Source organism: Corella eumyota, chromosome 3, assembly GCF_963082875.1.
Source record: "Corella eumyota chromosome 3, kaCorEumy4.1, whole genome shotgun sequence".
NCBI classification, from domain to species: domain Eukaryota; kingdom Metazoa; phylum Chordata; class Ascidiacea; order Phlebobranchia; family Corellidae; genus Corella; species Corella eumyota.
Window position 1 is genome coordinate 2593169 of NC_137492.1, and position 20930 is coordinate 2614098.

The 20930-nt window shown below is 27.9% G+C and overlaps 3 protein-coding genes and 1 pseudogene across 3 annotated transcripts; 1 reads left to right on the forward strand and 3 right to left on the reverse strand.

Annotated features, from left to right (window-relative positions):
• The first annotated feature begins 272 nt into the window (after positions 1 to 272).
• Positions 273 to 5526, forward strand: LOC145744530 (protein MCM10 homolog). Its single transcript, XM_082562391.1, has 17 exons — positions 273 to 387; positions 559 to 657; positions 744 to 1218; positions 1318 to 1477; positions 1637 to 1818; positions 2015 to 2155; positions 2463 to 2672; positions 2737 to 2806; positions 2871 to 2956; positions 3115 to 3280; positions 3379 to 3527; positions 3682 to 3886; positions 4089 to 4299; positions 4376 to 4455; positions 4524 to 4619; positions 4798 to 4964; positions 5311 to 5526. Exons 1-17 carry the CDS (start codon positions 285 to 287, stop codon positions 5438 to 5440), a joined length of 2730 nt encoding a protein of 909 aa, XP_082418517.1. The 5' UTR covers positions 273 to 284; the 3' UTR covers positions 5441 to 5526.
• A 286-nt stretch (positions 5527 to 5812) lies between these two features.
• Positions 5813 to 16350, reverse strand: LOC145746445 (ubiquitin carboxyl-terminal hydrolase 19-like). Its single transcript, XM_082564728.1, has 30 exons — positions 16205 to 16350; positions 15723 to 15854; positions 15216 to 15349; positions 14943 to 15050; positions 14393 to 14528; positions 13963 to 14072; positions 13648 to 13751; positions 13447 to 13515; positions 13104 to 13216; positions 12920 to 13024; positions 12702 to 12788; positions 12449 to 12582; positions 11993 to 12121; positions 11585 to 11722; positions 11310 to 11420; positions 10802 to 10888; positions 10412 to 10506; positions 9607 to 9777; positions 9384 to 9527; positions 9130 to 9209; positions 8940 to 9014; positions 8598 to 8707; positions 8355 to 8455; positions 8006 to 8158; positions 7509 to 7639; positions 7007 to 7116; positions 6812 to 6869; positions 6452 to 6729; positions 6298 to 6385; positions 5813 to 6229 (listed from the first exon to the last, which is right to left on the reverse strand). Exons 1-30 carry the CDS (start codon positions 16296 to 16298, stop codon positions 6108 to 6110), a joined length of 3507 nt encoding a protein of 1168 aa, XP_082420854.1. The 5' UTR covers positions 16299 to 16350; the 3' UTR covers positions 5813 to 6107.
• Positions 16351 to 16354: 4 nt separating this feature from the next.
• LOC145746446 (ubiquitin recognition factor in ER-associated degradation protein 1-like) lies at positions 16355 to 18056 on the reverse strand. Its single transcript, XM_082564729.1, has 2 exons — positions 17814 to 18056; positions 16355 to 17635 (listed from the first exon to the last, which is right to left on the reverse strand). The coding sequence occupies exon 2, from the start codon at positions 17611 to 17613 to the stop codon at positions 16681 to 16683; it is 933 nt and encodes a 310-aa protein (XP_082420855.1). The 5' UTR covers positions 17614 to 17635; positions 17814 to 18056; the 3' UTR covers positions 16355 to 16680.
• A 291-nt stretch (positions 18057 to 18347) lies between these two features.
• LOC145745067 (aldo-keto reductase family 1 member A1 pseudogene) lies at positions 18348 to 19307 on the reverse strand (annotated as a pseudogene).
• Between the last annotated feature and the right edge of the window lie 1623 nt (positions 19308 to 20930).

Sequence of the window (20930 nt, forward strand, 5' to 3'; positions counted from 1 at the left end):
GTTTTACATAACTCAACTAAAAATGAGAGAGCTACGTTGACGCACGTGGTTGTAAAATAAAAAAAAAAGAGTTTTGCTTCAATGCTTCCAAAGCCAAACTGCGTAACTTTTTTTCTTTCTCTCTTCTCTCTTTTAATTGGCGGGAAAAACGAAATCAGCTGATTTTTGTTTACCTTATATTTGTAGTTTTTTGTTTACCTTCATTTTTGGGGTTTTTAATTGAAAAAAACTACTGATTTTAGTGTTAAATATAGTTTATATATCTCAGAGTTTGTGATTTTAATATGGCTAAGCTAGAAACTTCTCAACACGACGAATTAGAAGCCTTATTTGACAAAGAAGATGATAAATTTGAATCAAACACGTCCGAAAATCAAAAAGAAAATGGTAAAAAAATAAATTTGCAGTTTAAATGATTTCAAGTTAAGCAAATGTACATGTAAGTTTAAAGTGAAGCATTTACTATGTTTAATTGTAGGAGCTATTAAAAATAAAAGATTCTAAAATTTTGTGAATGAAATTTAATAAACTTGAAGAAAATTTTGAATTTATGTTTAGATGAAGAAGATTTGGATCTTCTGGCAGCAATTATGGACGAGGATGACGTTGATCCTGAAGAAATTCAAAGTGAAGAACAAAATTCTAAAACTATAGAAGGTAATTTTTTTGACAAGTCAATAAAATTTATCAAATTTTAATAAAAAAAAATTTGAGGTACAAAAATATCATTACTTATAATTTAGATGAATATCTTGAACTTGAAAGAAAGATGGCAGCTTTAAAAGAAAAAATGAGCCAAAAGTCTGACCTTAATACTTCAACAACCTCTAACTCGAAAAAAGAAAGATCACCAACGGAAAGTGATTCAAAAAGAAGTTTTCTTGCTGCTTTTGGAAACAAAGATGAATATCAGAATGATTCGATCAGTGAAGTTCTCAAAGCTGTGCCCCAAAATAAAGTGGAAAATAAAACGAGGCTTTTTGGTGAGGAACCCTCTCAAAAAAAACGAAGAGTCAGCCATCAAGAATTAGAAAATATGAACACAGCAGCAAAAATTACAACGACAAATGGTACTTCTTTATCTTTTTATTCTCAACCTTCAGTTAAGCCTATACACAAACAACAACCTGTTCTTAAAGGGAAGAAAATTCAACCAAAAAAACCATTGCAAAAAGAAGGATATTTTGAAACAGAAACATTTTCAAGACTTCGTCTAAAGTAATTTAAAATTCTAAATTACATATTTTTCTATCCCAATTTTGACCTCATATTAATTTAATTTTTTTTAAATTCATAACTTATGTTCTATATTTTAAGGGAACGTTTTGTTTCTGCTGGTGACCTACAAGACCTTATGAGATCTAAGACCCACTTAAAATTGAGTTTAATTCGGCCAACCCTTAAGCTATCTGCGGATAGTGATTGGGTGACCATTGCTGTGGTAGCTAAACAAATGGATCCTCAAACAGCAAAAAATGTACAAAAAAAATTTAAATTTTATTCATATAAAAAAAATTAGTTTTATGTTTAAACCTAAACGACATTAAAAATATATACCTTTAACAAGCTCTAAAAATTAGCTATACACAGCCCAAATATAAGTGTTTTATTTTAAATTTAATATTTAAATTCTCAGGGTAAAAAGTTTAGTATTTGGCATTTATCTGACCTATCAGATTGCACTAAGCATGTTGCTTTCTTTTTATTTGGAAAAGTCCATGAAGAATTGTGGAGAAAGATAACAGTGGGGTGTATAATTGGGTTACTTAACCCTTCAATTATGCCACCCAAGAAAGATGATTATTCAGGGGGTAAAACGTAAGTTTGATTAATGTTTTTTTTTAATGTTCAAATACTTTGTGATTTATTTTTAACACTTATTTACTTTATTTTTCATACGATCTTGACTTTTTTGGCATATCACATTAATTTATTGACTGAAAGTAAAAATATCGCATTAATATAAAACCTATATTTCTTTAATGACTTTGTTCAAAAAATTGCTGTTTTTTAGGTATGACAATACCCCAGCTTTGACGGTTGATTTAGCTGACAGAGTTATGAAAATTGGGATCTCAGCCGACCTTGGTTGGTGTACGGCGACTAAGTTTCGTAACAAACAACCTGCAGGAAAATGCCTTGCTTTTATAAACAAGTACAACAGTTACATTTATAAAACACTTGACTTCACTACATAAGGTCCTCGGTTAGATTCACACAGCTCTCATACTGTATCGCTCTTGAGTAAGGCATAATAACTGGTATTAACTCCTGCTGAGTCAACACTTAATCAGCAGCTTAATTATCAAACAATTATAATCAATAATATCCCAAACTGCTGAAGGCAACTCGAGACTGGGTTCAGGTAACTGATATTTTCTTTGCTTAGACCTTCCCACATCAAAGATAAGTTATTAAACATAAATTCGGGGTTTTGTTTTAGAGGTTTTATATTTTTTTAGGCAATTTGGGGAGACTTGTATTTTTCACATGCAATCCAAATACAAGAAAATGAGCTCAAAAAGGGGGGAACTACAGGGCTCGGTTGCTGCAGCTCCAATATCAGATAAATTTAAGAAAACAATGTGGAACAAGGTTAAGGGAGACCAGTTCTTTTATGGGGGGCAAACTTTTAGTGCTGCACCCCCCTCTAGTAACCCCAATGTCCAAAGGTAGGGTAAAAATAAATTTAAAAATATTTTTACAATTTAATTTTTTTTTTCTGATATATTTTAGGAAAGAATCGAAAATGAAATTAACACAAGTTTTAAATGGAGTAAAAAACAAAGAATCTTCTCTTCAACAAGTAAGTAAACATCAGTAAAAGTAATATAATTATTTTTTTTAATTTTAACAAATTTTTTTTTTAGAGAGAAAAAATCCAACGGTCTCGAGTTATGCAAGCAATAAGTGGAATCAAAGAAGAACAATCTGTTACAGGATGCTCTGATTTATTGTATGAAAATATATTTATCTTATAATATACAACACTCTAAATAAAACACTTTTTCAATGCCCAAAATTTAAGTTTTTTGGAAAAAAAATCTAGTTTTTTTTTCTTGTATGTATTTGTGCTTTATCAAGACAAAAAATATATTTTACATTTGTTCACAGTGCTGATATGCTATCTTCTGGTGACATGGCAGCAGGATCAAAACAATTTCTAAATCATTTACAGAAGAAACAAAATATTGAGCAAGAAGTTAACGAACCGAAAGTGGTTTTGTCACCGGCTCAATTTCTCAAGCAACAAAAACAATTTATCGACGAAAAGAAAAAAGTAAAACAATATTTTTTTGCATTTTTAAAAAAAAATCAATGTATTCTTACTATAAGAATTTTTTATGATATTACTTTAACTATAATTTATAATTTAAGGTTAAACAAATGCAACCTGCCAAACCACAACCGATCAAGACAACAAATTATGTTTCTGCGAACGACATCAAGAAATGTACAGAGGAGTTAATTCGAATGAAAAAGGCTAACGCTCTGAAAAGAAAACAAGATCTTGCCAATAGCACAAAGTATTGTAAAAACAAATTAAAAAAAAATTTCCTTTATAAAGTGTGTTAAAGAAATAACATTTTTCATAAATTTTAAGTAAAAATATTTACTCATATAAAAGTGAAAAAAGCTAATTTTGTTTAATAAACCAGAAAAAATTTTCCTTTTTTATAGACTTGGTGAGAGCTCTTTGAAAGCCAAAACAAATGTTGGTCTTAATTCAATCAAATCTAATCAGCTTTCTGAAAAATCTCCTGCACTAGGAGGTGGGAACAATAATAGCAGTGGACACATTGACTTGTTTGGTGATTGGTTAAGTAATAAGAAAACAATGCCAGCGAGTTCTAGTTCAACTATAAGCTTAGCAGAACTTCGAAAGGTATTTTTTCCTAAATCGAGTTTTAAAGTTGGTATATTACTGTTTATAGGTTTAGGATATTTTTAAATATATTTTGAGATCCTAAATTTCGAGACTTACCCAGGCACATTTAATACAATATAAACCCTTATATTTATGTTTAAAACAGTGGTTAAATAGAAATTTATTTAGGTTCTGTAAAATGAATGTTTTTATGTTACAGAGGAAAGCAATTGCAAAGTTGAGAACAGAAACAGGTTCAGTCGATATCAAAAAATCAAATCCTAATTCAACGGTCATTGAAAAATCTAAAGAAATTAAAACGAACCAAAAACTTCAAGACAAAATGAAGAATATTGTGCAGGAAAATAGAAAAGACCTGCAAGAAAAGAAAGTGGAGTTCATTAAAGACAAGCCAAAAAATGGATTGGAAGGTTAAAAATAACATTATTTAGTAAAACTTTCTAATAAAAATTTTAAGCAAGTTTATTAAACAAATGTTTTATTTAGGTTTTCGATCCAAAATATCAAACTCAGAATTTCAAGATATTCTAAATGCAAAATCATCCCATTCAGACAGCTTAGATTTGGTATAAACTCAAAAATTTAATATTTAAATCCTTTATGATCAGTTTTTTAAAAGTTTTATTTGTTTTAGGCTGAAATGGAGAGGACGGAAAATTATTTTAACCCTTTGATTAGAAAAGAAATGATGGAAGAAAAAATGGCAGAAACTATCGAGACACCTTCAAAGGTAATTTATACTTTAAAAACAAAACGGAAAACCTAAAAGTTTAAATTAAACTTCAGATTTGCAAACTTATAAATGAAACTTACAGGACACCAAATAAAATTTAAACCAAAACAAATAATTTAAAGGGCCCATTATGTGAATAAAGGCCTGTAATACAACTGTTATGACAATTTTCTAGGTGGTATCATGTGAGCAGTGTGCTTACACATTTTGGGTGCCGCACGACCGTTGTAAACAGTTACAACACTCACTCTCTTGGAGAAATGTGAGAAAGCGTTTTTTTGAATGTACAAACTGTAAACAACGAACCACAACATGGGAACCTTACCCAACCAAAACTTGCAAGTATGTTCTAGATCCTTTTTATATTAATAACCACTGAAAAAGTATTAAAAACCGGCAGCGTGATGTAGTAGTAAGAACACTTGCTACACCACACATGAGGTGGTGGGTTTAATCCCCAATGATCTCATGCTGTAGCACCTAAAAGTAAGGCGCTATAAACGGTATAAACTCCTGCTGAGCCAGCCTTTAATTAGTAGCATAATTAATCTATATAATATCCCAAACTGGTCAACCCGAGACTAGGTCGGAGTAACTAATGTTACTCCATGTTTAGGTCGCGCATTCGACCTTCCTACGTCAAGGATAATAATATAAACAAAAAATATTAAACAAAATTTTGTTCTAGGGGTTGTGGCAATGACAAGACATGGAAAAGGACTTGTATGTTAAAGACAAAAGATGCAAAACTGGATTCCGAGCTTCTTCTTATTCGTGGAATTGAACATTCCAAGTTTTTAAACTCAATGCAATATTAAATAAAACGTTTTTAACAACCTAGGAGAAAAATGTTTTTTGGTGATTGAAAAAAATGTTTTTATAAATGATGAAAAAAAAATTCGGGTGACCCAGTGAATGTAGTGCAAATTTTTTGTGGTGTGTTGTGAAATAAATTATTAGCATGGACATTTTTTTGTATTTAATTTTGTATATCATAAAGAATGTACTAAAAGCTTGACAGACTTTTTTTTTGCATTTTTTTATCCTTACTACAAGGGCAATTTTGCAGTCTTAACCTTACAAACTGCAGCCTTATTAAAACCCAATACCAGCTTTCCATAAATTTTAAATAATAATGATGATAAATATTTCAACTTGTGAAAAAAAACAAATTAATATTTTAAGTTTTTAGTTTGTATTAACACATTTTCTCAATGTTTTCCTTTTAGGAATAGTTAAACACAGTGCATTAGATAAACTAATGTATACACTAATACGTATAGAAGTCCCACTATTTTAATACAATACCTGGTTCGGATATAAAAATGATTTTAAATATTCGTAAAAATATAGAAAAATAATATTTTGGGTTCGGGTAATGATTGTGCCGCATTTACAAATGTTAAGGTAGGTAAAAAAATAAGACAAGGCATTTGGTTGTATTGAGATTATCATTGTTTTTATAACACTTTTAATACAAATAATTTAATCTATTTCATCCATATCTGTAAACTCAGTATCAATTTTAGCAGTATTGTCTGATAGCTTTACTATAGAGCAGGTATGTATATCATTGGATACATTTTGATCACATATGTTTTCAGAATCTAAAAATCAATAATATCGATTACTTACATTAAATGTAAAATATTTTTATGCAAATTTTAGTTTTTACCGTTTATTTTAGAGCTATTGTCGCCTATTTCCATATGATTTATTTCTATTTCAGTCTCTTGTAGTACACTATCATCTTTAGGTAATTCCTAAAAAAAAAAAATTTATCAATTTAAATTTAAAAAATATGTAATAAATATGTTACTAAAACTTACTTTTTTGTTTTTTGTATTCACAAAAGTCACTTTGTCTTGGTTGTTATTGTCTGATACCAAACATTCAGGTATTTCTTTTTTATTTACAATATCAGCAAAATTTTCATTTTCCTCTGATTTCTGTTCAGAAATCCCCATAGACATAGGAGTTAAATTATTGTTTATCTTATCACTGTTAAATAACTTGTCTTCTTCGTAATTTTCATTTTTAGACACATTTTTTTCAGTAAATGTGTTTTTAAAATATTGGGCCTTGCTTGTGGATGGCAAGTTAGGATCTTTAAAATAAAAAAATTAAAAATTTAGAGCAATGCCAAGTAGATGTTTTAATATAGAACAAACAAAAAATAATCAATTAACCAATTTCTGATTTTGTTGGATTCACAATTTTTTCTTTAATTGTTGGATTGGGCAATATCTAAAAAAATGTAAATGGTATTTAAAAATTAAAAAAAAAAAAAAATTAAACATAAAAAGTTTTTGTTAAAATTTTTTATATTCAAAACTTCTAACAACCAAAATAAAAATGCTTAAACTTTAACAAGTAGAACTTACATTGATTTTGGTTGGTTTTCTTCTTTGGTAAAACATGACATAAGCAACTTTAGTGACAACATCGTTAGAATTCATCACAGAAATATTACTATCATCGCATACCCTCCATTCTTTTGGGCAAAATATAGATTTTTTTATTATTTTTAATTTTAAAATCGGCTTTTTTAAAGCACCTTTATTATGTGTTAATGTGGTTATTTTAATAATTACATTTTAATTATCTTTTGTCATATATCGTCACTTTATATATTGCCCACTTATAATTATAATATAATTCTTTTTTTTTAGTTTTTATATAATAATCACCATTAAAATGGTGCTAAAATTTTAAAACAAATAATAATAAATAAAAAATGACCAAACTAAAGCAATATTAAAAAAAATGAGTCAAAATATAACAAAAAAAATTTAACGTTTCAATTTTTAAAAAAATATTTAAAAATATAAACCATAATCAGACTTTTCAATACTTATTAGTATAGTATAAAATAAACAAACTTACTTGAATCGGAACCGGAATAAACATATGAAGTATAATGACCTCCAAATATTCCACCATGATGGTTTACAACTGAGTGTAAATCATAAATATAATCCTCCCCGTTCTTACAATAACTCGTCATATCAAGACCTCTGTAGAAAGAAAAACAATTATATAAATTTATATTTTATTTTTTGTGTTTATTATCTATGTTGAAAGGCCTAGTTAAAACCTAAATTACCCAGTCTCGAAATGCCTTTGCCAGTTTTAGATATTTATTTGGTTATATAGCATTAAACCTTATGCCACTTTTTTGTTGTTTTTTGGGGGGTTAAAAATTAGTATTTTTTGCTAAAAAATGCTGCATATTGATTTAAACTTTAATACATATATTTCCAAGTGTCACTAATGAAGCCTATAGTGTTATACTGCTAGATCTTAATATCAACATTATGTATAAAAAAAAATTATCAATTTTTAAGTTGAAAAAGCAAAAAAATAACAAAATAAAAACTTGCCTGATAGGAAAATCAACTAATGTTGTTATCTTATCTCTCCATAGAAAGTTCTTGAACGAAAATCGTTTTAATTGAATAATAAGGAGATCAGGTAGTTGCCATAACGATAATTGTTTCGTAGCCTCTCGGTGCTCTTTACAACTAGGACAATACCTGTAATGAAAAATCAAAATTTTGAGAAAAAAGTTTATATAAAAAATCATGTGTAAAGTAATCCCTTATTGACATAATGCAGAATTAAACGCAACATTTGCACCTATTTCAGAAGACAAAAAAATTTAATTCTGTAAATTTATTATTAAGTATTCACACTAGAATAATTTTAAAAATTTATATTTTTTATTTTTACCAAGCTTCATCTGGTGTTAAAATCTCAGGTTCGGTAAAAAGTTGAAGGCAATCATATAAGTTAGGCACAGAAGGAGGCTGGGTAGGCAAGCTTGGGTATTTCTACAAAATAATTTTTGTTACCATAATTCATTTAAAAATTAAAAATTTGAAGAACAATAAAATTTTAAGCTAAATAAGTCAAGATTTATTAAATTTTAAGTAGTTGTTATTTTTTTTAAATTATTTCAATTTTTTATATTACCAATGGTCGGTTTGCTACTTTCACAAAGTTTTTAGGTTTGGGGTCCGTGTGCCAATCCATTCCAACTACGACATATTTTGATAAATCCAACACCTCATTATAACCACCATCTAAAAATTAATAAAAATGCTATAAATAATAGAACGGTAAATATATATATATTGAAAAGATATGTTTGTAAAAAAAATATATATTTACTTAAGATTAATGGACAAAACATATATGTATGTGCAATTAAAAGTTCTTAAAAAAAAACTGTCATTTTGTGATAAAATTATTAAAATTTAACTACTTAAATTATTACTAAATAAAATTAAAAAATTAATAAGTATGTAGAATTACCAGCAGGTTTTATAACAGGTAAATTCGACAAATTTTGACCACTCCAACTAATAGGAATCAATGTAAACGAATTATCTAAAAACAATTAATTAAATAAACTAAAATTAACAATTTTATAGTTTACATCTGTTTGCATTTACTAAAAATGGGTTATTATACGCATTTATTAAAACTCTAATGAATGTCTTACCATAGGTAGTTGGGTTTTTAATTTCAGTAACATTATTCGTGTCCTTATCTTTTTCGTAGTACGACACTTGAATTGATTTTCTAAACAGCAATGAACAAAAATAAATTTATAAATATCCAAAAGTTAGACTTTTCCTTTTTATTTATTTTAAACCGAGTTAACATATTCATTCAGGCTCTTGATGCATTGCCAACAATATCAACAAAAAATGTAAAAACACTAACACAAAAAGTCACAAAAAAATAGCAACTTACTTGGCAAGAATGTTAAACAAGTTGACAATATAAGTGAATGTTGCTTTAGAATGAGGAATAAATGCAATGAAAGGTAACCCAACTTTCTCTAAAACTCTTTTACAAACATTTTTGTGATGTGGCCAATCTGATTTCTGGCATTCTCTAAAAATCAAAAAAACATTTTTTTAAATAAATTTTTTTTTTTACGGTAAAAAAAATAAATATTTTTTTAGTTACTTACTGGTCACAGTATCCCACTTTATAGCATCTTAAACATCGTTTAATCGAACCTTCAGATGCCCTTTTCTTACAAAAAACACATTGTTCAGGAATATCCGGTGCATTTTTTCGCTGGTTCACAAAAATCTCGTAAACTTCTTCGTCACAGTCTTCTAAAGTTAACATTTCTTGACTAAAAATAAAATAAAAAAAAATTTAAAAATACAATTTTAACACAAAAATCTTTATAATTTTTATGTTTAAATTATTGGGGGATTGTACAGTACTTGCTAATATTGTACAGTACTTGCAACACTTAATATACAACAAAAATTAATTTAATATTTTTTACAAAGTTGGCTATGCCATATAGCATATGTTCAATTATTAATTGGCTGTTGCAAAAGTAATGGTAATAAATAGAATGGTAAGGAAAAAATGGTGTCTATTTGATGGTATGGTAAATGGTATCAGAATAGGTATCAATTTGATCGTATGGTAAATGGTATCAGAAATGGTATCAATTTGATGGTAAGGTAAATGGTATCAGAACCGGTATCAATTTGATGGTATGGTAAATGGTATCAGAAATGGTATCAATTTGATGGTATGGTAAATGGTATCAGAAATGGTTTCAATTTGATGGTATAGTAGACGGTATCAGAAATGGTATTAATTTGATGGTATGGTAAATGGTATCAAAAAGGGTATCAATTTGATGGTATGGTAAATGGTATCAGAAATGGTATCAATTTGATGGTATGGTAAATGGTATCAATTAATTTTTTTTAATATATAGGAGTCATAAAAGATATAAAAGTACTTACATGAATATAACATCGGTTGAGAGAATTTTGTCAGAGGTTGAGATAGGTGAATATAACTTATGTACTTGATTGTTATAAACTTCATATATTCTCATCTATAAAAATATAATATAAAAATGTAAAATTTAAAAATTTGTATTCCAAAAATTTTAATTAAAATTGTTACATTATTTTTCAACTTAAAAAATTAATTACATATCAATTAAAAATATGTTAAAAATAACTTTCACCTATTAACAATGTAATATTAATTGGAGAAATGAAAAAAATCCAATTTAAGAATTTAAATTCAAATTGTAAGGGTTATTTTTAATGTAAAAAAATTTAATTATCAATCAGTTGTAATATTAATTAGAAAAATGGAAAATATCTAATTTTAAAATTGTTAACCTTGTTCTGATTGACTCCTGTAACTTTTGAAACTTCTTCTAAAATTTTTTCGCATGTACCATTAGTTTTTGGAATCCAAATAGAGATCTTATAAAAAATAAACATTTTTTAATTGTGTTTAAATTTCTTAAAAAATTGTATTTGTTTTACAAATTTTTCAAAAAATTTTTTAGGTATTTTCCAAAAAAAAATTTTAATGGCTGTCAAAATTTCTTGAAAACACATTTTATTGTTTTTTAAATTTCTCAAAAAAATTTTTAATTGTTTTTGTTTAATAACAAAATAGAAAAAAGGAGGCAAAAAATGCATTTTTTAAGAAAATTCAAAAAAATAGGTCATGTTATGATAAAATATTGTAAATATGTTTTTATTTAAAAAACAAATTGTATATTGTCCCATACTGCAATTAAACTACAATTTCACATAAAAATTTTATATATACCCACCCTTTTTTATTTTTTTTATTTTCAGATTTTGGCAGAAATTTTGAATACAATTTATAGCTTACCTTAACAGGTTCTTTAGGTGGTTCTTTATATTGAAATATAACGTCTAGATGTCTTACAACAGAAGGTAGTGGTACGGGTAAAAATAGAAAAGGGTCAAATTTTATCGAATGCTAAAAAATTAAACATTTTATTGTAAATAATTTATTAAACAGACATGTTCCCAAAATAGGCCCAAAATTACAAAGAAATTATTCATTAAAAAAGTATGTATATAAAAAATAATAATTTTTAAATTTAATTTCGAATTTTGGATTTTTTTAAATTATATTTTTACCTTATTACATTTTGGACAAATAAGTTTCGATTTCAGCATTCCATGGAATAAATCAACAATAAACGAATCGTTTCTTGAAGTGTGCAACTTCCAACTTTCTGCAGCAACCACGAAATCATTTTCCTCCCTTTCTATTATCTGAAAAATTCAGAAAAAATATTTTTTTTTTAATTTAAAAAAAAAATTATTTCCCCAAAAAATTTTTTTAATATCGGATTTTATAACACATAAATATTTGTAGATTAAATTTGCTTTATTACCTGCATTCCTAATCATTAAATATATAAACCCTATTATATTACAACACAATTAATTCCATTATCATAGCTGTAATGAGTTAAGCGCTATATCATGACAGAAAACCAATCAAAATACACAACATAATCTCCTAGTAACATCTCAAATTACCTCATAATACGGTTTTTTAAGAACTCGGTTGACATCCTCGTGAAGAATATCTAACAACCATGCCATAAATTCCTGAGCATCGTGTTGCATGTAGTCGTTAAACTGGGGGGCTTTTAGGCCGACAGTTTGCTAAAAATAAAAAAAAATCATAAAAATTCTGAGTTGCCACACTTTCTAGATTTTAATTGTCATAACATGGTCGCTACCTGCCTCAGGTAATTTCGCCGCACACCACAAATGAAAGATTTATTTTAATTTGAAGGCTTCCAAATTAAATGTTTATATTATTTTTTACTAAGTTCTTTTACATATAGGTTGTTTTTATTTTTTAATGCTTTTACTAAGATTGTAAATAAAAAAGGACCAGACCTTATTATTTGAACCATTCTTTAAAATATACACAGATAAATTGTCCAAAAATATCAAAAATTTAATTTTTAAAATATCAGAACTTACCCTGAATCTGGAAGGTGCAAAACATTTATGTTTTCCAGAACTAATTTCTTGAAGGAGCAAATAAAAAGATTCTGCCATTTTGCCTTTCATACCGAGAGGATTTTCATAATTCAAATCATCTTTATATCTTTTATCTAAAATTGAAATAAAAAAATTAAAAAAAAAAACTTTTCATTTTTCTTAGAATAAAATTGTTTTTTTTAGAATTTAAAAAAATTTTTTTTTGGCCTATTTGTAAAAATTTGATAATTACCTAAAAAATATTCTTTCAACTCCCTCGTGTTTGCCAAACATTGCAGCACACTGTTTAAAAAACAAGTATTGCCCAAATTTTGCAAACCTAAAAAATAAAATATCGAAAAAATTACGAAAAAAAATATGTAAGCAATACTGTAAAATATATCACTAATTTTTCAATACTGATTTGAAATTACCAAATATTTATTTTATTTATTTTAATTTTTTGATTACCGGTATATTTTTGAACCGAATCAGTTTTTGATTTTTGAACGTTGTTGTTTGAAATATTAGATTTACTTGGTTCAGTTATTTCTGCATCACCTTTAGCTTTATTTTCTAAAAAAATAAATATTAAAAATTAAATTAAAATTTTTGTAATGTTCATTAACAATGTTTTGCATGAATTTATATTTACCTTGTGATACACAGAATAAGGTTTTCCATTTGACTTTTTCTTTTTTGTACAGCAGGATTGTAAGTTTATCGATGTTAGCTCGATGTTCACATTTATCTTTTAAAATATTCCCACTACAATACCAAAAATAAAAATTTAAAAACTATAATAAGATAAAAAGCAGTAGTGTGGTATAATAGTTATTAGATTACAAGACAAAAGGTTTCAGGTTCAAGCCCAACCAATAACATTTGTTAATACTATTGCATTTACATATAGCATAAACATGTCATAACAGCACACCCTTTAAATATAAACCTATAAGGTGATGTGAAAAAATAAACGAGAATATTAAATTGGTTACCTTAATTGGATTTTCCAACAGAATGTTGCATCAGTATCTGTTTTATGTTTTTCATGGAATTTCAGGCACCTGTAATCAATAACATTATTAATCAATAAAAAAATTTAAAAAACATATTTTCTAAGAATAATTAAAGTTCACATAAAAACACAATAGGCAGAAAAAAATAAAAAATGCAACTATTTTTTTTAGTTAACCTACCCAGTTTTAAATTTAATTATCATTTTCCTTTCAATAAACTTGATGGTTATACTCCATGGATCGATGTTAGCAACATGCATTAAAAACACAATCCCATTTTCACCCTGCAAATATTAAACAATAAATTAACAACAGCACAAATATAGTAAAAACCAAATTGTCGTTTTATTTTAAGAAAAAAATTTATTGACCTAATGATGCAAAAAAATCAATTGTTTAAATTTTTTATAGTTAAAAGGTTGATATTTCAAAAGATGTTGAAATAAAGTAGACCTATCGTCATTTATTGAAAAATAAAATGGATTCGAAACCCACCGATTCAACCCATTCATTTTCCACATCCTTTAAATAATGAAGTGAAACGTATTCTGAATTAGTAGTTGCATTGTTGCTTTCTGGGCTTGGAAATTGATCAATGTGAGAACCTAAAAAACAAATAACAATTAAAAATTTCCATATAAGCATTTTGATACTTACTTTAAAATTAGATAAGAAAAAATTCCAGTTTCTGTTACCGCAGATTATATAAGTTTATACGCAATAGGTCTAAGCCCAGGGGAATTTATGACAAAGCAGTTTTTAAAGTTAAAGTATTTAACCTTTAGAGTAATTTATTTACCCTATTTATCTTATGAATACTTAAAGTTTTGTTAAAAAAGTACGAAAAAAACATATATATATATATATTTACTTATTAATTAATAATATTTTTTTACGGTTACCATTACAATTATCAAATACGTACTTGGTCCAGTAGAAGCCCCTGTATTTAAACTTCCAAGAACAGGTCTATTCCCTCCTTTCAATATTCCATTTGTTACAACTGTACCTGTTGACATCGTCACATTTGCTGATGGTACTTCGTTTTTAACTAGGAATTCCTGTTTAAAAAATTAAACTATTTTATATCTGCTATTTACATGTAAAATATAAAATATAACATATTAGATAAAAAAGCCTTTTTAAACTTTAATAAAATTGTATTTTACCATTATAAGCTATACTGAATAGAGTATAGCGTGTTGTTACTTGCTTAGCTTAACTATTGAATGATTTTGCTTTTACTGTTACAGCAGTTTAAATACTAACACTTCATTAAGATATGGCACATCAGTTTAAGTAATTAAACAATGTAATAGGCAAGCTATACAATAATATAGACATAGTAATAATCAAAAAAAATTTTAACACAGAAGTTTAAAGAAAGAGAGCAAATTAAATTCAACATGCTAACTTAAAAAAAAATTTAACAAAAATGTTTTTTTTGTATTTTTTTTATTTTTCGGATTACAAACCTTTTCATTAGAAGAAGTGTGCATCATTTTTTCAGGAGGTTGCTCATCGGAGAAGTCAGCATCATCATTACTATTCTGATCTGTGTTCATATTAGTTTGTGTAGTACTCTAAAAATATAATCAAAAATAATTATTTTTTTAATATAAATAAAAGTTTATATTTAAATAATAAAATTTACCAAATAAAAATTTACACTCAGGCTATATAGACAGGTATATTTATTTTAATTTAAAATTTTTAGGAATTCTGTAAATTTAAAATTTTTTGTATACCTTAAAAAATGAAGGCCAACGCAATGTTGTGTCCTTTTTAGGTAGAATTATAATCAATTTTTCATCATTTTGATTCGTGTAACCACTCTTCGAGTTCACTTCGAGAAAAAAATCCCACCCATATTTCTTCATTCCTGATCAAGATTTCAAAAAATTGATTATTCTAATACAGTGGTCAGAACACCTAGCTTTACTACATGAGAATGTAGTTTCAATTTCCATCGGTCTCATGCTGTAGTGATTTTGAATAAGGCACTATAAACTATATAAACTTCTGCTAAGCTATCACTTAACCAGCAGGTTAATTATTCAACAATTATAATTTATATTATCCCAAACTGCCAAAGGACAACTTGAAACTAGATCGGAGTAACTGATGTTACTCTATGTTTAGATAGTGAAGTCGATCTTTCAACATTGGAGATGAATAATATAAAAAAATACTTGATAACAAGCACTTCACAACTGATATGTTAATGCACTTTTAAAGCAGTATTAAATGTTTACCTGGTGCAATTAATGTACAGCTCTGATCAGTGAGAGTGATGCTGATGCTTTTAAGGTTAAAGGATTGATCAATTCTTGTTAAGACAATATAAATGTTATGACCCTTCTGTGACCAACTCATCTGAAACATATCTAAAATCAAAAATTTTCTCAAGTTAAAAAAAATTAAGTGTAAAAAGCCTTTTCGTAAACTATAGTTTGGTAATATTATTAAATGTGCGCTTCTACCCTTTTACAATAACATAAAATATAAACAGTTTGAAGACTGTTGCAAAGGTTATATAAAAGATGTAATAAATATATTTATGAAACAATAAAAGATGTTATAATAAAAAAATATATGAAAAAATAAATCTATTAAAATTTATAGCCAACCAATAAGCATATGTCACTTTTTACAAAACAATTGTGACTTTGGTTTATCAATTTTATTAAAAAACAATAAAACTCAAAACTTTTGAAACAAAAATTTTTAAACTTACCCAAAGGTTTGCTTAAATCCATTTCTTTTATTTTTAATTTTTGTTTCCGCTTGCAATTATTTTCTTTGATATTACGGTTCACGCAAATTTCCATTATTAAAAAAGAAATTCCTAATAAGTTTTAATGCACCTTGCATATTGAAGCTAAAACTGTATGCAAAAAAAAATTGATTTTACATTTCTATTTTTGATACAAAATATTTTTCACTAAATACATAAATAAATACATAACAGCAGATGGTAATCGAATGATATCAATCCAATAAAAAAAACCAAGGCTATTAATAGTATTATACAGGACATGTTAAATAAATATACAGTAAAAAAATGACTGAAGCAAAAAAATTTGCAAAAAATAACAAAAACGAGAAATATGTTTATCTAAATAAAATAATTATCTTGGATTTTTAGTTTTTAAATTTTCTATTGCTGATTTTAAAAAATTGCCCCATAATTTAAAAAAATGTTTTAAACTTTTATTTTTGTCGCCTATTTTTTTTTAATGATTGTCCAGCACCCTCGAATGCAGAAAAACTGCTACTATCGTCCTCAACTTCTTTGCTCTTAGGATCGTTGTTTCTAATATATGTAAGATGCCCAAAACTCCATTTATAATTAGGGATCCCACGTTTTACGTTGTTTATATCATACTCTACCTTTTTGGATTTTAAATTTTTCTTTTTGCCGTCGATCCGATTTCCAGACCCAACAAAAGCTGAAAATCCAGCACTTTCTTTCATATATTCTTCGATTGCTTTTTTCATGTCAGGTGTCCCAACGATAAAATCATCCTGTGGTTTTGGTGCCATTGCTTCTTGATGTTGCTGGTCTACAGGAGCGTCAAATTCCAAACTTAAATCACATTCAATAATACAAACAGAGTCACTGGGTTTTACTTCTAAAACACACAACTCATACTGTCTGTTGTTGTACTGTATAGCTATAACATCGCCTTTGGTTAGACAGGCAAAGTTTCTGAGCGCATTTTCCAATACAGCTTTAGGGTTTGAAATATCATGAAAATCCGTACTCTGTGGTTGAAACCTAGCGTACGTCGCTATAGGAAGAGTACAGTTTTCAACCTTTACAAGGTCACCTTCATTTAAAAGCAAATTTTGCATCATCCAGTACGGCAAAAATATTACTCCTTCCTCGGAAACGAATTCTAGTACACCACAATGCGAAGTTCTGTTGTTTACTTGTAAGTTTGTCAACTTAAACAACATTGGATACGAAATGTTTAATCTACTTAACTGATCCAATGCCGAAGGAGGCATGATAATTTTTCCACCCTTTTTGATGTCATCACTCTTGTTTTCTGATAGAGCTCCGAAACTACTTGAATAACACTTGTACTTGTTTGTGAAAGTATTAGCCCTCGGCCCAAAATTATCAAACATGCTAAACATCTTATATGGTTTATGAAAATGCCTGCAGCACAAATTAATTTTTATGACAAATATAGTCAAGTAGCGTATGCTAAAATTTTTATTATTATGTTTGTCGTCTGTCTTAATTTAATAAATAGTCAGTATTTCATACATACTGATTTTTAAATAGCTATTACAGAACACTAACAAGCATTTAAAGTGTACTTAATAATTCTTACCACAGAGCAACAACAGGGGCTTTCCTACAAGCCAGCGGGAATCGAACCTCTGATCTTGGGTATTACGTAAATCGTAAATTAATACTGTTTCGAGTGCTTTAAAAACTGTTTTTAATTTTGATCAAATTTTTTTAACAATTTACCCTACTTATTAACTACAACTTAATTAAATTTAAAAGCAACGTTATCGTCCTCAGTTATTATAAAATAATATTTTATCACCTCATTAATTTCCATGCTATTTAGCTAATCGTCATTTTACAAACAATAGACTGTTGTGAGTGGTGACGCAGAAAAATAAATCGACATGCCAAAAAAAATTGTTTTCGAAATAGAAACGTCGACTCACCTAAATACTACACACCACAGCCCGGGCTAAATATTTTTACAGGTAATAAAATTAAAACCAACAGTTTAATAAAAGTATAAAAATTTTCTTTACGAAAACAATTTGTATTTTGCATATTTACATATTACTTCTTATTAATTTATAAAAAAAATAAAAAAGTAGCCTAAGAAAACAAGTAAAATTAGCTATTCTTTATAGTTTTCTTGAAATGGGTAATATTTGTGTTTATAGTCAAATTTTCTTGTCTTCATAAAACGTTTTCCACATTCAAGTGAATAAATTTCGTGCATATCTTCGCTAGTTAAGGAGAAATCAAAAACATTTAAGTTTTCCAATACCCTAGAAGGTATTACACTTTTTGGTATAAGGCTGAGTCCACGTTGTATATTAAATCTTAGTGCAATTTGAGCTGCAGATTTGTTGTACTTAGTTGCAACATTTTGCAAGATTGGATCATCTAAAAGGCCAAGCTGTTTTGTTAAAACATCAGCTCTATTTGCTGCCCCGACAGGACAATAGCCAGTTACATGTATGCTACTTGCTTGGCAAAATTTAACTAAATTATCCTCGTTTAAATATGGATGGTTCTCGATCTGGTTTACAGCTGGTACCATAACACTTTCGTTTAGAATTCTTGAGATTTGATATTTATTAAAATTAGAAACTCCGATAGAACGAGCTTTACCAGATTGAACAAATTTCTTCATATTTTTCCAAGTTTCCACGTAGTCTACTTCTTCATCAAAGTACGCTAATCCATTTTCGTTTTCTGGTAACAAATTGTTAATGCCAAAAAAGGCATGAGCTGTAGGAAAATGCATAAGATACAAATCAAAATATTCGATTTGCAGTCGTTTTAACGATTCGTTTATACATATATCCATATTTTCAGGCCGATGAAAACAACGCCATAGTTTTCCAGTTATAAATAAGTCTTCTCTTTTTAATTTACCTTCCTTCAATTTAGCTGTAAATGCATCACCAATAATAGCTTCATTGTAATACGATAAAGCACAATCAAAATGCCTGTAACCTACATCAATTGCATAGCAAACAGCATCAAATAGTTTGCTAGGATCTGATTTTGAAGTACCAAGGCCTATAACTGGTATTTCATAGCCATCGTTTAGCTTAACTTTCTGCATATTGTTGCAACGAACTTTAGTTTTAAAAGATAGTGCGGGCTTTACTACTCGCTAACTTTGATTATTTAAGCTTTCATCTACGGCACGAATTATTACTAATTCCTTAAAAACAAAAGTTTAACTGGCAGCAAAATTTTAGAGGAAATGACATATGGATTTTCTAATTGTTACACAAACCAGTTAAAAACGCACGTTTATACATGTCATGTTTTCTAAAGTGGACTTTTCTTTTGTTTTTTTGCACATTGATAAAAGTAAATAATAAATACGATATACAATTAATATTACAACAATGCGACGGGAAAAAATGACAAAATCAATTTAATGATTTAAAATTGAACGATGCAGTGGTTTACAATTGAGCGTGTTAAAAGCAACTTAAAGATATCAAGAGTAGGCAAAAACTTCTCAACCGTAAATTTAACTTAGCAAGAAGTTTAGCCTAAATGTACCGTTAAAACAAAAGTTTGTAGCAACAATATGCAGACCGTTAAGCTAAATAATGGCTATGAAACACCAGTTATAGGCCTTGGTACTTCAAAGTCAAACCCTAGCAAATTATTTGATGCTGTTTGCTATGCAATTAATGTAGGGTATAGGCACTTTGACTGCGCATTTGTGTATGGTAATGAAGCCATTATTGGTGATGCAATCGCAGCTAAAATAAAGGAAGGCAAAGTAATAAGTAAGGATTTATTTATTGCTGGGAAATTAGGGTGGTGTTATCATCGGCCTGAAAATGTGGATGCATGCATAGACGAATCCTTAAAATGACTGCAAATTGGATATTTTGACCTGTATCTCATGCATTTTTCTAAGGCGTATAAATATCGTAGCGTAAATGAAGTATTTGCAATGCAAGATTACGAATTGCAGATGTTCTGACGAGGAAGTAGACTATGTTGAAACTTGGAAAAATATGAAGAAATTTGTTCAATCTGGTAAAGCACGTTCAATCGGAGTTTCAAATTTTAATAAATTTCAAATCTCAAGAATTCTAAACGAAAGTGATATGGTACCAGCTGTAAACCAGATCGAGAACCATCCATATTTAAACGAGGATGATTTGGTCAAGTTTTGCCAAGCAAATGGCATACATGTAACAGGATATTGCCCAATAGGCTCGGCTGATAGAACTTAAGTTATAACAAACGACATAAACATTCTAGATAACCCGGTTTTAAAAAAGATTGCAACGAAGTACAACAAATCTAAATTGCACTTAGATTTAATATACAACGTGGTCTAAGTCTTGTACCAAAGAGTGTAACACCTTTAGGATATTGGATAACATAAGTGTTTTCGATTTCTTTCTAACCAGCGTATATTAGGAGAGCCCAAAAAATGTTCCGAACACAAATATTACCCGTTTCGAGAGAATTATAAAGAATAACTATGGCCACTTTAAATGTGAATGGTAAAATTTTAATTTCAATATCTAAGTATAATAAGTGACTATGAAATACTTTTATACGTAATCTTAACTATAACACCTTGTTTTATACTCTACCTTTTCCAAACCTAACTTATTTAATAACTAAACTAAAATGCGTCGTTATTACAATCTTGCCTTTAATTTTTTTAAATTTTTTTCTAGTGCTACTCTTTCTTTATTTAAATCTG